The sequence below is a fragment of the Myripristis murdjan genome, chromosome 13, assembly GCF_902150065.1.
Source record: "Myripristis murdjan chromosome 13, fMyrMur1.1, whole genome shotgun sequence".
Classification (NCBI taxonomy): domain Eukaryota; kingdom Metazoa; phylum Chordata; class Actinopteri; order Holocentriformes; family Holocentridae; genus Myripristis; species Myripristis murdjan.
Window position 1 is genome coordinate 4,791,360 of NC_043992.1, and position 15,766 is coordinate 4,807,125.

The 15,766-nt window shown below is 43.9% G+C and overlaps 1 protein-coding gene across 1 annotated transcript in view; it reads right to left on the minus strand.

Annotated features, from left to right (window-relative positions):
• sptbn4b (spectrin, beta, non-erythrocytic 4b) overlaps positions 1-15,766 on the minus strand; it is a 98,712-nt gene that overhangs the window by 49,334 nt on the left and 33,612 nt on the right. The window contains exons 18-23 of the mRNA XM_030066341.1: positions 15,451-15,691; positions 14,892-15,050; positions 11,172-11,302; positions 10,746-10,971; positions 4,907-5,109; positions 2,495-2,585 (exon numbers count right to left, since the gene is read on the minus strand). Of these exons, the coding sequence (XP_029922201.1) occupies positions 2,495-2,585; positions 4,907-5,109; positions 10,746-10,971; positions 11,172-11,302; positions 14,892-15,050; positions 15,451-15,691 (1,051 nt within the window). The remainder of the gene's footprint in view (positions 1-2,494; positions 2,586-4,906; positions 5,110-10,745; positions 10,972-11,171; positions 11,303-14,891; positions 15,051-15,450; positions 15,692-15,766) is intronic.

A 15,766-nucleotide genomic window follows, 5' to 3' on the forward strand; every position in this document is an offset into this window, starting at 1 on the left:
TTTCGCTGATGCCAAACCTCCTGGTCCCTGGTCCGTCTGGAGATACCTGAGCTCACTGTGGAGAACACAGGAGGTGAGCAAGAAGCCTGACCTCCTTATTAACTGTCAACTACTCAGCTCCTCTGACTGGGCAACTACTGCTGAAGGTGTTAATGCCCCAAAATGGGGGATGGATCATTTATTGAAAACAAGAATAGCAGGATGAGCTGAGGGCAGAGCCCAGCGTGATCAGATGTTTCCTCATGTGGACACTGCAAAAACGCAAAATCTCACCAAGATTATTTGTCTTATTTCAAGTCAAAAATGTCTTATTTCTATTCAAAATATCTCATTACACTTAAAATAAGACATGAGACATTGAAATAAGTGAAAATTAGCTAGAAACAAGAAACAAATTTTGCCAATGAAACAAGCAAATTTTCACTTGAAACAAGAGACAATTGTCTAAAAACAAGTTACTTCTGAGGTGCTCATGTCTTATTTTAAGTGTAATGAGATATTTTGACTAGGAATAAGACATTTTTGACTTGAAATAAGACAAATAATCTTGGTAAGATTTTGAGTTTTTGACACCAGAGGGCTCACCTGCAGCAAAGCCTGCCAGCACGTCCATCATGCCTGGCTCAAGTTACCGAGATTTGTTTTCACTCCTCCACTGCCCAAATCTGGTCACCGAAACTCCAAGAAATGAATTATTTGTGAGTCCATGTGACTTTGTTTACAATACCTGGTTCGTCTGTGCTGCAAAAAAACACTCTTACGTGGAAAAATGTGCCAGTGTGATGATATAATCCCATGCAGTTTCATGTGCTTTGGATTTTTGTTTTTTCTGGGAACAAGTACAAATATGTTGAAACAAGGCAGAATAAGGCAGTCCAGCCCACTGGGATCATGAAAATGACACTGACAGTTGTGGAAACAGGCTGATTAGCGTCGGAGACAAGTGGGATTATCTCATCCCAGCGGCAGATGTTGTCACTCGTTTGGAGGAAAACACGATTTTAACGGCGATGAGCCCCAATGACTGGTTCAACAGTGTGCATGTGCTCCATGTGAAGCTCGTCAAACCAAACATAAAAATGCAGCAAACTAACCTCTGTCACTCCAGCTCAGACCAAAAAAGGAAAACACAAACGTGCACTGTAAGGAGCGCAGCGCCACCTGGTGACCAGACCTCACAGTGGAGACACGAGCAGGAGACTCTGCACACAAAACTGAACACACCCTGCCTGCTCACATCTCAGGTTCACACAGTCTGTCGCAGTGTCAGCACTGTGGGCCACACACACACACACACACACACACACACACACACACACACACACACAGGTGAAGGAAATCATCTCATCCATGTGCTCAGGCAGATATATCATACAGTACATGTGAACAAGCAGTGATGTACCAGCTGAAACACACACACACACACACACACGTGCACAGTGAGATACCCACTTTGCCCTCTGAATTAGTGATGAGGAGATGTGCTGGTGAATTATTCAGGAGAACCGAGCACAGAAAGTTGCTGAAACTAAATAAGGTTCTGGCCCAGAAGGCGGCTCTGGCTCGGCGGGGCGAGAGGTCAAAAAAGCAGGAGAGAGCAGAGGCGGGCGGTGTGTGTCACCTGTCAATCAAACCGCGTGGGGGGGACTTGGATTTCCTGTACATGAAGTTGGAGTTTCTCTTTCCTTTGCCTGTTCAGCCACGGTGGCTTTCACAGCTCACGCTAACTATCCAGCTCTTCTTCTTTTTATTCCAAACCAACCAGAAACAAGCAACGCATCACTTCCTGTGCAGCAGGAAGGAGCTGCAGGTTCAAAACTGCCAATAGAAGCTTCCATGGACTCGCTATTAAATCACATCTGTGGCTTATGAACTGGTGGTAGAAATAAGCGGAACAGACATGTTTTTATGTATTACCATGCCACAGAGTATTACATCAAAATGAAATGAACTCTGTTAATCCTTAAGGGACACTTGCAGCGTCACAGCAGCCAAGAACAGAAGTGTAGATTCTAAAGGCTAAAGTGGAGAGAAATGGGCTGAATAAAGAGGCAATAAAAACAATTAATCAAAACTCAATGAAATATTTATAATGACAGATTAGTGTGTCACCTTATACAAAAATGCTGTGATAAAATTAGCCCTGTTACTCCAGTGAGAGACTGTTGTACCAGTTGTGGGGGGCAGTTACAGCTTCTCCAGTCAATCTGTGGCTGCCAGTAACGGCCAGATACTATATGCCAGGTAGGCAAACTCTTCCATTTTTATGTAAAATGCTCCTTTTTCCTTCCAGAGTGAGGCTGCAAACACAGAGGAGCGTCCCACCAGATTTGACTGAAACCCTGTCACTTTCTCACCATCTCTCCCCCAGCAGCCACTGATGAAAAAACATAAGTCACTGACGTGCTGCTTTCTCTGTTTTCACAGCTGAAAAAGGCCTCAGGCCTCTGTAAAAACCATGATCAAGCTACAGTAGTTTTGTTTTGCCTCTTACCTCGTGACAGTCCTGAAGGAACCTCTGAAGCTCCCACTGGTCGTTGAGTTTCTCCAGCCACTGCTGGGCCAGCTCTCTGTTCTGGTTCCCCCTGACACACAACAGGCACAGCAAGACTCAGTTACAGGTTCAGAAACTCACATGTTTGCTGTGCCATGACACAAATTGACCATCATGTATTTGTGTGTGTGAATGTGTGTGTTTGTGTGTGTTCAGTGCGATTAGTTTGCTGAGCACCACCACTGATTCAACTCAACACTGGATGTGCATGTTGTTCTCCCTGCCTACTCTCCTTTTCAGCTGTTGTCAAGCCAAACGTGCACACCATGAACGTGCTCTAACGCCCTCATCTCTGTTATGGCCATGTAACTTTATTATCTGTGCCAAATACAGGCCACTGTGAACTGTGCGTGAGTCAGTGGTGATGCAGTTCCCTAATTATTGCAATTCCCTTGTTGCTGACAGAGGGCAACAAACGCCACAGATTATTTATTGCCCCTTTAAAGCAAAAAAAAAAAAACCAGTCATGACACACCTTCTGTTTTCAGAGGGTAAAGCAAAAAGTAAAGCATTTCCAGCTTCAAAATGCATGCAAAACACATTTTTACCCATCACATGTAGCCACATACAGCATGAGAGGTTCAGTCAGAAAATACACTGGCAGCAAACGGGAGTGAAAAAACTGAACTCTTAGACGTCTCAATGTAAAAAAAAAAAAACCCAAACACGCCTGCGGTAGGCGCTGTCAGATAAGCTCTGCACAGAGGCAGGCAGGCAGGCAGGCAGGGGGCCCCAATGCTTCTGGGTCCACTCTGTGGTGTGAACAGGCTTAGGGGCCCCATCTTGAAATGGCTCCTACAACAATGTTGGAAACCCCAAAGGGGCCCCATCCTGCAGAATCCCTGGGATTACAGTCTTTTCACATTTAGTCCCGGGTTTACAGAACCCTGCTCAAGACCATCAAGAGACGTCAGTGTGAAGGTTGGAACAACAGAACAACAGTTGTTGTCCAATCAAAACACGTCTAGAGATACTCTGAAGATGTTAGCACTTGGTTTTAAACGGTGAATCCTCCACCCGCTCTGGAAGGCCTGGGCTGATAAGAACCAGTGTGACGACAGAGCCGGCGGCTAAAAAAATGCACACTGTGTGAATAGAGCTCATTTAAAAACCATATGGCTTGCCATATTGTTATGTGGGGGCACACACACACACAAACCCTCGCCTAACCCCCCCATACCCACACTTACACCCCAAACCTCGCTAAACCCACACACACACACACACACACACACACACACACACACACCAGCAGGTCACCTGTCATGCAGATTTCATGGTCAGGTGTCAGTGTGGGACTCAACAAGGCCCGTCTGTGTTTGTGCTCTGTTTCATTTATATTCAGTTCGGCCCCTGTTATTATTCTTTTTGTTATTATGATGATGATTATTCGGTTGTGTTTGGGCAGCTGCGTGGCCTAATCAGCCCAGCGCCCAGCCGGGACCGTTGATGTGGCGCCGCCCTCAGAGCAGAGCCAGACGGGCGCTGACCATTTCCCACCAGACAACAGAAACCACTCCAACACAACAACCAGCTGACTGTCATGTTAACAGGAAAATTACTGTCAGAATTTAAAGGCTAATGCAAGTGTTTTTTTTTTTATATTAGTGTGAATCATCTCACACACCCTCTCCTGTAAGTTCATCTGGTCTGTCTGCACACAGTCAGCACAGATGAAGATGTCAGCGCTCGTCTTCTTCCTTCAGACGAAAAACCATTTGTTGCCATTCACTCTGAACAATATGACAAGCAGCTTCCACAGAGCGAGATAACCCAGACACACAGCCTTCATTTGCTGTGGTCAGCTTTCCTGTTTTCTCTGTATTTCAATATGTTTTGAGTGTTTTTTTTTCCCACCTTCCTGTCAGTCAGCTGACAGCCACAGGAAGCAGTGGAAATACTACCTTAAAATCCTTACCGCCACATCTTATCTACGCTTCTTATTTGTGGTCTCTTTGTTAATTGACAATTTTACCGGCACTCAGAGCTTAGCAACTTTTCAATTTGGACCCTGCACATTACCTATGCATGTATAATCTTATGTAGAGCTATGAAAAGAAATATTTTGACTCTGACATGTTAATTTTGATACCAATTCAAATGTCTTGCTGTTTTCTCTAAATAGGCCCAGACTACAGCCTGCAGATGTCCTCAATAAAGGAGAATCCAAACTGAATACTGATTTAAGAACCCAGCTTTACAAAGCTTTCAGTACTTCTTGATGCAGCAGATTTTTCCCCAGTGGAGCGTCTTGGACATATCCCTGCACAGGCCCGTCACTGGCTGACCCCAGCCAGTTGTTTAAATTAAAGTCTCCAGACAGGACAGGGTGTCTGTTTTGAGCCGTCCTACCTGTTGGCGAGCGTGTCGACCCGCTCCCGGATGCGTTCAGAGTAGATGTTGTTCTGGCTGATCAGACTCTCGCCGGCCTCGATGACGGCCTTGATCCTGTGCAGGTTCAGCTCCATGGTGGTGGTGAAGTCCTTGTGTTTCTTTATGGCCGCTTCCACTGTTTCTACTGTGGTGGGCAGCTCTATGTGGGCGAGCGCCGACTCCTTGGAGAAGCAGACAGAGACGGTTACAGTCCAGTACAGTTACAGATACAGTACAGTAAATTATTGGCTCATCAGCATAGAGATTTATTTTGTGAAGGCAGTGGGATAAGAGATACAGGGAATAAATAAAAGTCTGCAATGCACAGAACAATACTGCAGTTACTCATGAAATCACAGCCAAAAATCAAAGTTAAATAGGTCAGCAATAACCTTGGGTGCTAGTGGATATTTTTTTGTATGTGTAATGATGTGTGGTGTCTCCGCCTACATTTAAACAGAACCAGGCATCGTGGCAACTACAAGTCCCAGAGTGCATTGCTTCAGGACACAGACATTATTCAATCGTATCCACAGCTATGGTGCAGTATATTGTTCCTTAATGCAAGCACAGATCTGGAATACAATATGATATCATACTGAATATATCTGAATATATTTTGGCGTCTTCATCGTGGTAACGGCCACTGAGGCTCATGGGTACTGTAGTATTTAGAAGTGATGTCCGTTACAGAAACCCTGCAGTGGAGCTGATTTATCACGGAGGCTCCTGGAGTGCGATCCTGTCGTGATGCTGCACTTACTGGCCTTCAGGAGATCATAAAGATGTACACTCTCTCCCAACATACTGTCCAGACTCACTGCCAAGTTTTAAATTAGCTCTAACCACTTGTCCACAAGAGTGATGTGGGGATAACGCTCGCTCTGGATTTGGCCTTTTGTATGGCCATCAGCGCTTTCCTGTAACATTTACCGTAAATTATTTTACAATGAGTTGGCAGTCAAACTGTAATAAAAAAAGACTTGAATCAACTGGAGTTACAGTACAAATCTATCTGCATATATATAGTATATCTGCATATATATAAATATCTGCATATTGTCTCTGACTGATCAGGAACCCTGAGGAAAGGAATAAAACAGATAAAACAGAGGCAGAGAGAGAGAGAGAGAGAGAGAGAGTTGTAGTGTTTTAAGTTGTTAAGTCATTTATATTTGTATTGTTATTGTGTATGTTGTGTCATTAACTGTCATTTTCTCATTTGTTTATTTTATTAATATTATTATTATTACCACTGTTATTTGCTTTGGCAATATAAGCACTGCCTTGTCATGCCAATAAAGCTATTTAAATTGAAAATTGAATTGAGAGAGAGAGAGACAGACGGAGAGAGAGAGAGAGAGAGAGGGAGAGAGAGACAGAGAGAGAGAAGGGGAGAGAGAGAGACTGAGAGAGAGAGAGAGAGAGAGAGAGAGACAGAGAGAGAGAAGGGGAGAGAGAGAGACTGAGAGAGAGAGAGAGAGAGAGGAGAGTACAGACGGATATTTGATCTGTAGGCAAACCCAAAGAGACACACACACACACACACACACACACACACACACACACACTGAAATACAAACACAAAAACACAAACTGATGCACAGAAGTCCAGACAGCTTTGCCTTGTGACATTTCAGAGCAGAGAAGAGGCCTGCAGCATGGAGACTGTTTCCACCTGCATGTCGACTGCATGTCGTCTGTATGTCGACTGCATGTCGACTGTATGTCGACTGCATGTCGTCTGTATGTCGACTGCATGTCGTCTGTATGTCGACTGTATGTCGACTGTATGTCGACTGTATGCCGTCTGTATGTCGACTGTATGCCGTCTGTATGTCGACTGTATGTCGACTGTATGTCGACTGTATGTCGACTGTATGCCGTCTGTATGTCGTCTGTATGTCGTCTGTATGTCGTCTGTATGTCGACTGTATGTCGACTGTATGTCGACTGTATGCCGTCTGTATGTCGACTGTATGTCGTCTGTATGTCGACTGTATGTCGTCTGTATGTCGACTGTATGTCGTCTGTATGTCGACTGTATGTCGACTGTATGTCGACTGTATGTCGACTGTATGCCGTCTGTATGTCGACTGTATGTCGTCTGTATGTCGACTGTATGTCGACTGTATGTCGACTGTATGTCGACTGTATGCCGTCTGTATGTCGACTGTATGTCGTCTGTATGTCGTCTGTATGTCGACTGTATGTCGACTGTATGTCGACTGTATGCCGTCTGTATGTCAACTGTATGTCGTCTGTATGTCGTCTGTATGTCGACTGTATGTCGACTGTATGCCGTCTGTATGTCAACTGTATGTCGTCTGTATGTAAACTGTATGGCGTCTGTATGTAAACTGTATGGCGTCTGTATGTCGTCTGTATGTCGTCTGTATGTCGACTGTATGTTGTCTGTATGTCGACTGTATGTCATCTGTATGTCAACTGTATGTCGTCTGTATGTAAACTGTATGTCGACTGTATGTAAACTGCATGGCGTCTGTATGTCGACTGTATGTCATCTGTATGTCAACTGTATGTCATCTGTATGTCAACTGTATGTCGTCTGTATGTAAACTGCATGGCGTCTGTATGTCAACTGTATGTCGACTGTATGTAAACTGTATGTCGTCGACTGTATGTCAACTGTATGTCGACTGTATGTCAACTGTATGTCGTCTGTATGTCGTCTGTATGTAAACTGTATGTCATCTGTATGCCGACTGTATGTCATCTGTATTCCGACTGTATGTAAACTGTATGTCGTCTGTATGTCAACTGTATGTCATCTGTATGCCGACTGTATGTCATCTGTATTCCGACTGTATGTAAACTGTATGTCGTCTGCATGTCAACTGCATGTCGTCTGCATGTTAACTGTAAGTGGTCTGTATCAGGACTGTATGTCGTCTGTATGTGGACTATATGTCGACTGTATGTCGACTGTATTTCGTCTGTATGTCATCTGTATGTCGACTGTATGTCGACTGCATGTCAACTGTATGTTGACTGCTGTATGTCATCTGTATGTCGACTGTATGACATCTTAATGTTGACTGTATGTAGACTGTATATTGAATGTATGTCGACAGTATGTCGTCTGTATGTCAAATGTATATCATCTGTATGTTGAATGCTGTATGTTGCCTGTATGTCGATTGTATGTCTAATGTATGTCGTCTGTATGTCATCTGTATGTCAACTGATTGTTGTCTTTGTCGTCTGCATGTCGACTGTATGTAGACTGTATGTCATCTGTATGTCGTCTGTATGTCATTTGTATGTCGTCTGTATGTAGACCGTATGTTGTCTGACTGACCTTACACAACACAACATAAGAGAGTGCAGCATCCACTTTGTCACAACTGCTGCAGTGTAAAGACAGGTTGTTGTTTTTTGTAATGCAAACAGTCGGTGGGAGAGGAAGTGGGAAGGAGAAATGTCTGTCAAACAAACTCCCTGAAAACTCTGACTCCCTGGCAGAGGAGAAACAAATGGGATCATGAGGAAGAGGAGCAGTACCAGACGTTCCCACACTGGGCCCACAGCTGACGGATGACTGCTCGGCTTTTTGTGTTTGTCTGTTTTGTGATGTTTCAAAATGTATGCACTGTTGTAAGTAAGTGCACAGTTGTATTTGTGAGTGTATGAGGGTGAATGTATGGGTGCATGTGTGTATGTAGATATGTAGTTTGATATTTTTATGATGTACAATCATGTACACATATTTGTCTTTTTTATGAATGCAAATCCTGCTTCTATTCAGATGTCAGCTGTGAGCACAAATGTAAATAAGCTCAAACGCAAACTCAAGAAAATTATTTTAAAATTAATTAATTCATTTTTTTCATGATTTATTTCTGTTTTAATTTCTTGTTTCATGTATTTTTTTTTAATGTGATTTTATTTTTAAATTTTATTATATGTTTGTAGTTGTGATTTATCTTTTTAGTCTATGGTTATATAATTTCTTTTTCAAATTAATCTTCATTTTCATCTTCATTTCTTGTTTGTTTTAACGAGCAGGTAAAGCACCTTGGATTATGCTGCTTAATAAACCAGCGAGTATAACAAACCTGATATGAAGAATAATGTCGAGAAATGATCAAAATAACTTAGTTAGCCACATCTCACCTTTTCAGAAATAAAGCCGCAGGCGTATGTAACACACACACACACACACACACAGCAGAGTGTTTCTCCTCCTACATGTTATCATGAAGTTGCAGCACAGATCTGGAGTTACTAGAAGCTGCTGCTGTGTCGGCTGCTGCTCGGCTCATATCACACAACACAGGCCCACTCCTGCAAACAGAGACGTGTGGCTGCTGACACACACACACACACACACACACACACACACACACACGCACAGAGCTGGAGTAATATTGTGTCTCAGATCTTTCTCCCTCTTACTCATCCTCTCCATCCTGTCCCTTTATTCCTCTCTCTCTCTCTCTCTCTCTCTCTCTCTCTCTCTCTCTCTCTCCCTCTCTCTCTCTCTCTCCCTCTCTCTAGCCAGCCACACCCAGTTCGTGCAGGCACACAGTCAGAGGTCGGTGTATCTCTGAGTTGCTGCTGCAGTCAGAAGATAACAGCTCACAGAGGAGATTCAGGGAGTCTGTTCATGACGGAAACGTGATGGAAAACAGACTAGAGGACATTAAAAGAGTGCACATTTCTGCTCTGAACCCGCTGCTGGGGATGAAAAACTGATGTTACTGTACCAACAGGTTCACCTGGAACTGACAGAGCGCTGAAGGAAGGCGAAGACCTCACCTCCTGCATCTACAACCTGAGCCGCCTCCTAAACTCACCAAAAGGTTTAGCCTGAACCACAGACTTCACTCATCTGACAGGGACAAGTCAAATGTTTTTCTATAGCAGGTTTTCTATAGCAGGTTTAAAAACAGACCAAAGTGCTCTGCAGAATTTACTAGGACAAAACAAACAAACAAACAAAACAGACAACACAACAAAAATCACACATACATACACACACACACACACACACACACATGTTGGTTTCCATCACTTCAGAGGACATTACATTGACTTACATTCATTTCCTGGAGATTTATCCTAACCTTAACCCTAACCACTACCTGCCTAACCCTAACCCTAACCCTAATCTTAACCTAACCCTAAAGTTGTCTTAGCTTTAAATCAAGTCTTCACCCTAAAATTAATGATTTTCACTTATGGGGACTTGCTTTTTGTCCCCATAAGGGAGGCGAGTCCCCACAACATGACTGTGTAAACAGATTTATGTCCCCACAACATTAGCAATACCAGGTACACACACACACACACACACACACACACACACACACAGGCAAGCTAAGTTAAGATTAAGCTGATTAGAGTTTTCTGTGTGGTGTGTGAGTACACACACATGCAAAGTTTCTTTTCTTTACCCCTATACAGCAAAGTAGACACAATTTATAGTTTGCATGTTAATATTTTATTGTATGTTATTGCCCTGTTGTTGTTGTTGTTGCTCCTGTTAGCTCTGTAAACATATTATCACTGTGAAGTGAAAGTTACACTTTCCTGGTTATTTTGTATTGATAAAAGTGCATGAAACCATTGGGGATTAGTGCACTTTTTATTTTTTGCAAAATAAAAACAAAATTAAATTAAATTAAATTAAAATTAAATGAAATCAAATTAAAAGTTAGCCAATGTGTGGAGCATGACTTCATGACTAAGAACAATGCTGATGCTGAAGGCAGAGCCAGTTGAGGACCAGTGATATATGATTATTGTTCTTTTCATGTCCTCAGGCGCTGCTGGTCCCCCCTGACCGGCTCACCTGGTTGTTGAGGAAGGACTCCGCCTGCTTGACGTCGCGCAGGAACAGGTGGAAGATGTGGGCCTGGACCAGAACCTCCCTCCTGCTCTCCCACATCTCCAGCAGCTTGTTCCAGCCGACGTCGAGCTTCTGGAGCCACTGCTGCAGGGCGGCGTGGGGCAGCGGCGCCTCCTCCGACTCCAGCAGCTCGTTCACCGCCTGCAGCCGTTCGTAGTCTTCCTCATACCTGCAGGAGACAGGACAACAGCTTGCTCACATTTCTCCCTCTGTTACAGCTGGCGTTAACACGATTCCCTCATCCGGACTCTGTCCAGATGTGGCTTAGCTCCCGGCCCCTTAACTCCCCCCGCGGTTCCTGGCCTTCTGGCACGATAATAACGGGACCAGTTTCATTGGTTTTGCTGTGGAAACCTCCGAGTGACCCACCGGCTGATCTCCTCCTTGAGGGCGGCGTGTTTGTTGATGAGCCTCTCGGCCTCCTCCAGCGCGTTGGGCAGCTGGTCTGAAGCTGCAGCCGTCTGTGTCTGAACCAGCCAGGTCAGGAACGAGTCCAGGTCCTGGTGGGACGGAGAGACCAAAACCAGTCATGTTTCAGCTGTTACCTCTACTGTGTAGAACCCTCACTCTACTGCAGCAGTGCCAGATGCACTAATATCAAATACGACATACTGGCAAAGGTCTGTTCTATTCTATTGTGTTCTATTTCAATCAAAAATATCAATAAATCAGTAACACTAATTTAGCTGGAAATGGTCCATTCTATTCTATTCCATTCTATTCTATTCTATTCTATTCTATTCTATTCATGAGCAGTTTTAGCCTGCATTAAAGCAGACTGTAAAGTATGAGAAATCTGTTAACAGTTTTTTTCAATTGCTTACACACATTTTCAAAGCTCTGTGTCTTTTTCTCAAAACACACAAATCCAACTATTGCTCACACAAAATACAAAAAGCGCCCTATCTACTGCAAAATGAAACAGTATTCAAAATATTGTGAACACATCTCAAAAGCAAGCATTTGTCTCACATCACAAACACATTTCCCATTGTGTCACATACTTGTGTATATCATTTACACACTGTTGCTCTAAATCTAAAGCTCTTTTGTTTCTATGGATTTTCTTGATATATTGCCATATAAGAGTGAAAATACAGTAGCATGCAAATAGAAGTCAACACAAGCAATAATGGAACCAAAAATATTTAATTTTCTGAATAAATCAGTTGCTGTTGTGGATGCAGCATTGTACAGCATATAATAAAAAATCAAAGCAAAGTACACCAACCATCACATATGGAGGTACAGCAACCAAAAAACAAACATCTCTGAAAAAGAGGGAGAGTGTGAGTGTGAGTGTGTGTGTGTGTGTGTGTGTGTCTGTTGAGGAGGGAGAGCTAGTTGGGTGAGTTGAGTCAATCTCTCCTGCGGGCTGGGTCTGGCCACAATATTTCCTCCACATCGCAAGCTATATTTTCTCTTGCCAGACATCGGGGGAAGAATCTTCTCGCGTGACGTATCCAACCTTGAATAGAGGCAGCATCAATGTCGCCACATGCTTCCTCCATTGCCTGGAGAAGTGTAAGACAGACATAGGGACGACGATCATAAACTCTGCAGCGCCATGTTGAGAAGAATTCTTCAACTGGGTTTAAAAGTGAATATGGGGGGCAGGTTGACAACATAAAAGTGGGGATGACTCACAAACCAATTTTGGACCAGCTGTGAGCGATGAAAACTAACATTGTCCCATATAACAACAAACCTAGCCTGTTCTGGATTCTCTTCATTTGGAGCAAGAATGCCATGAATAGTGTCTAGGAATGTTAGAATATGAGCAGTGTTACAGGGACCAAGAGTGGCATGATGGTGCAGGACACCATTCTGGGTTATGGCACCACACATGGTTACATTTCCTCCCCGCTGGCCCGGGACATTTACGATTGCCCTCTGTCCAATGATGTTTCTCCCTCTCCGTCTGGACTTTGTGAGGTTGAAGCCCACCTCATCCACATAAATATATTCATGAAGAATGGGGTGGGCATCCATCTCCAGAATTCTCTGTATTAGACAAAAGAATAGATCAGTATATGCACAATACAATATTACTGTAACCTCTGATGAGAGTCTGATGTCCTGGCAGTGCTATGTACATACCTCCACATAGTCGCGCCGCAGGTTCTTCACTCTGTCACAGTTCCTTTCAAATGGGACCCTGTAGAGCTGTTTCATACGGAACTGATTCCTCTGGAGGACCCAGTGTATTGTAGACAGACTAGCAGCACCGATATTGTTGAATATGGTTTCGTCTGCCAGTATATGACTTTGAATCTCTCGGAGTATAATGGTGTTATTTGCCAAAACCATATTCACAACTGCAGTCTCCTGTTCTTGTGAGAATATGCGACCTCGTCCTCCATGATGCTGTTGTCTTTCCACTCTAGAAAATTCAGAAAGAGTATGTGCTGTATATAGTCAAGGTTGTGCTGCCCTATGACCTTTCATACAGTGTTGTGTACTGTAAAATGGATGCTTGGAGCTACAATAGTATACATGTATTTTACAGCTATGCAGAAATGGCTATTATGTACATGCACATTACTGTTGATTGTCGCATACCTGTTCTCATTTCGAAAGGCTCGAATTCTGGTCGCCACCGTAAATCGAGTCCAGCTTCTCTCATGGTCAACCCATGATCTATCACATGATCAATTAGAGTAGTCTAATCTCATCAGGGACTATTCTTCTTGGTTCTCCATCCCTTCCTCCTCCAACTCGTCCTCGTCCTCTTCCTGCTCCGCTTCCAAAGCGTCCTCCACAAACCCGGACTCCTCGCCCTCTGCGTCTTCCTCTGACTCCCCTGGCTCTCTCTGCATTGTTGTTATCCATTGTTCAAGACAGATAGTTTGACCTTTGACCTATTTATAGGCCTATGTCAGGGAGTGATCGGTTGGTGTTCAGTAAAGCAATTATTGTTTTACACATGTGAGCACAGAGTCTGAGGCACTGATGAATAAGTGTGGCATTTTGATTGGTTGTGTTTGAAATGGGAAATCAAGTTACTTCCTGGTAGATTTTTGTGTGTTAGCTAGAGAACTGTGTGTATTGATTTGCAAAAAGTGAATAGCTAAATTGAAAACTGTGTCAAGGCTGAGAATTAGTTTATGGTTTTGCTGATTTGAGGTTAGGAAGTTAGGAGTTTAGAAATAGTGTGATATATAAAGGTTTTGTGTGTAGGCAATTGAAAAAAAACTGTAAATAATAGATTTTGAAGTGATTATGCCTGTTTCACACATTGTAACATAAGTGTGCCTAGACATTGTAATTTTTTCTTTATTGGACTTTCCTCAGAATAAAATCAAGCTGCACTGAGAAAACACCACATATTTATCTAAGGCGGTCCAAGCCTTTACTGAAGTGGCTAAATCATTAAAAAGGCCGCTGAAGGTCCTCATCAGACCCTTCAACTAATGACAAAGACCCTCAGTGGTCAAAACATGTTAGAACTTATTGTCACTGTACATTGTACAATGAAATTCGGTTTGGTACTTTCTCGGCAGACAAGCTCAAACAGACAAACAATCAATAAAAGGACAAATAACACAATAAAAGAATGAGTATAAAAATATAAAAATATAAAAATAGCAGCTGGATAAAAACCTCAGATAAAGATGTTGGCCTTTTTAATGATTTAGCCACCACACACACATTTCCTGGTATCTGGAGAGCCTGGAGCATCACTTAGGATTCAGGGTTTCAGTTAAAGGGGGAGCAGGTACGATTCTTCCAGCCCCACAGCCAAAATACTTGCTAAATATAAATATTAATATCAAGACCAACGACCCGCTGATCAGTGTTCTCGGGCCAAAAATAAAAATGACAAAGCATTATTATTACAGCATATCGCCTGGAGCTGCAGGACCTCTTGTGAGATCTGTCTGTGTAAACTGCTGCTCCTGTTGTGAGAATGTGACTTTGTGTCCGGTACAGGCTTCCGTAGCTCAAAGGGAGGGAAGGTGAGGGAGGTGGGGGCAGGTTGAGACGTTTCAGTGTTGTTGTAATTCTCTCTGGTTGTCTGGTGTTTAAAGTCGTACATTACTTCATGCCCCTTTAACGATCTGCATTGTCTCCGTTGTCTCACTGTACCTGAATGAAGGTCTGCAGCCTGCCCGCCACCATCAGCGAGTCCTCGCAGCCCTGCAGCGTTCGCTTTAGCTCCTCCCACTCCACGCTGATGCCTTCGAACGGCACCAGGACCTCCATGGCCCGATCCGGGTGGGCGGTGGCCAGATGCTCCGCCTCCTCCTGTGTTAAGGATCATCAGAGACCTTTAGTGTTGTGTTATGGCCTACTGCGTAACATGACTACTCAGAATAATCTGTGGCATTCTCATGTAAGTTTGTTCCATTTTGCTGCACTCCATCGCCCACTGGTTCAGTCAGCGACCCGGTTCCTGCTCTTCTATTTACTCCAAACAAACAGAAATGTGAAAAGCATCACTTCCTGCGCAGCAGGAAAGAGCTAGCCACAGCATTACAGCAGCATCTATGAGCTGGATAAAGGTTGAATCACTACTTTGTTGTGTGAATCAGTGCTACAAAGTAGCAAAATGGACATTTTGATATCTGAAAATGTCACAGATTATTACTTCAAGCCTACAGTGAACATCTGTCTTTTATTTTTGTGGCTCCCCGTGCTGCCCCACCTGCAGATGCAGCAGTTTGGGCTCCAGGACCGACAGCGCCCCCTCCATGGTGGAGAGGCGTCTCTGCAGCGCCAGCACTCCTCCCAGGTCGCTGCCCACGTACTGGGTGGCGTCGATGGCCTTCCTCTTGTCCTGGATCTGGGACTTGATCTCAGCGCACTCCAGCAGGTAGTTCTGGAGGCGCAGCACCGAGTCCAGGTGATCCTTCTTCTGCTCAACCAGCTCCACGATCTGATTCCACCTGGAGAGGAGGCCAGCAGAGGAGAGAGGAGAGGAGGCCAGCAGAGGAGAGAGGAGAGGAGAGGAGGCCAGCAGA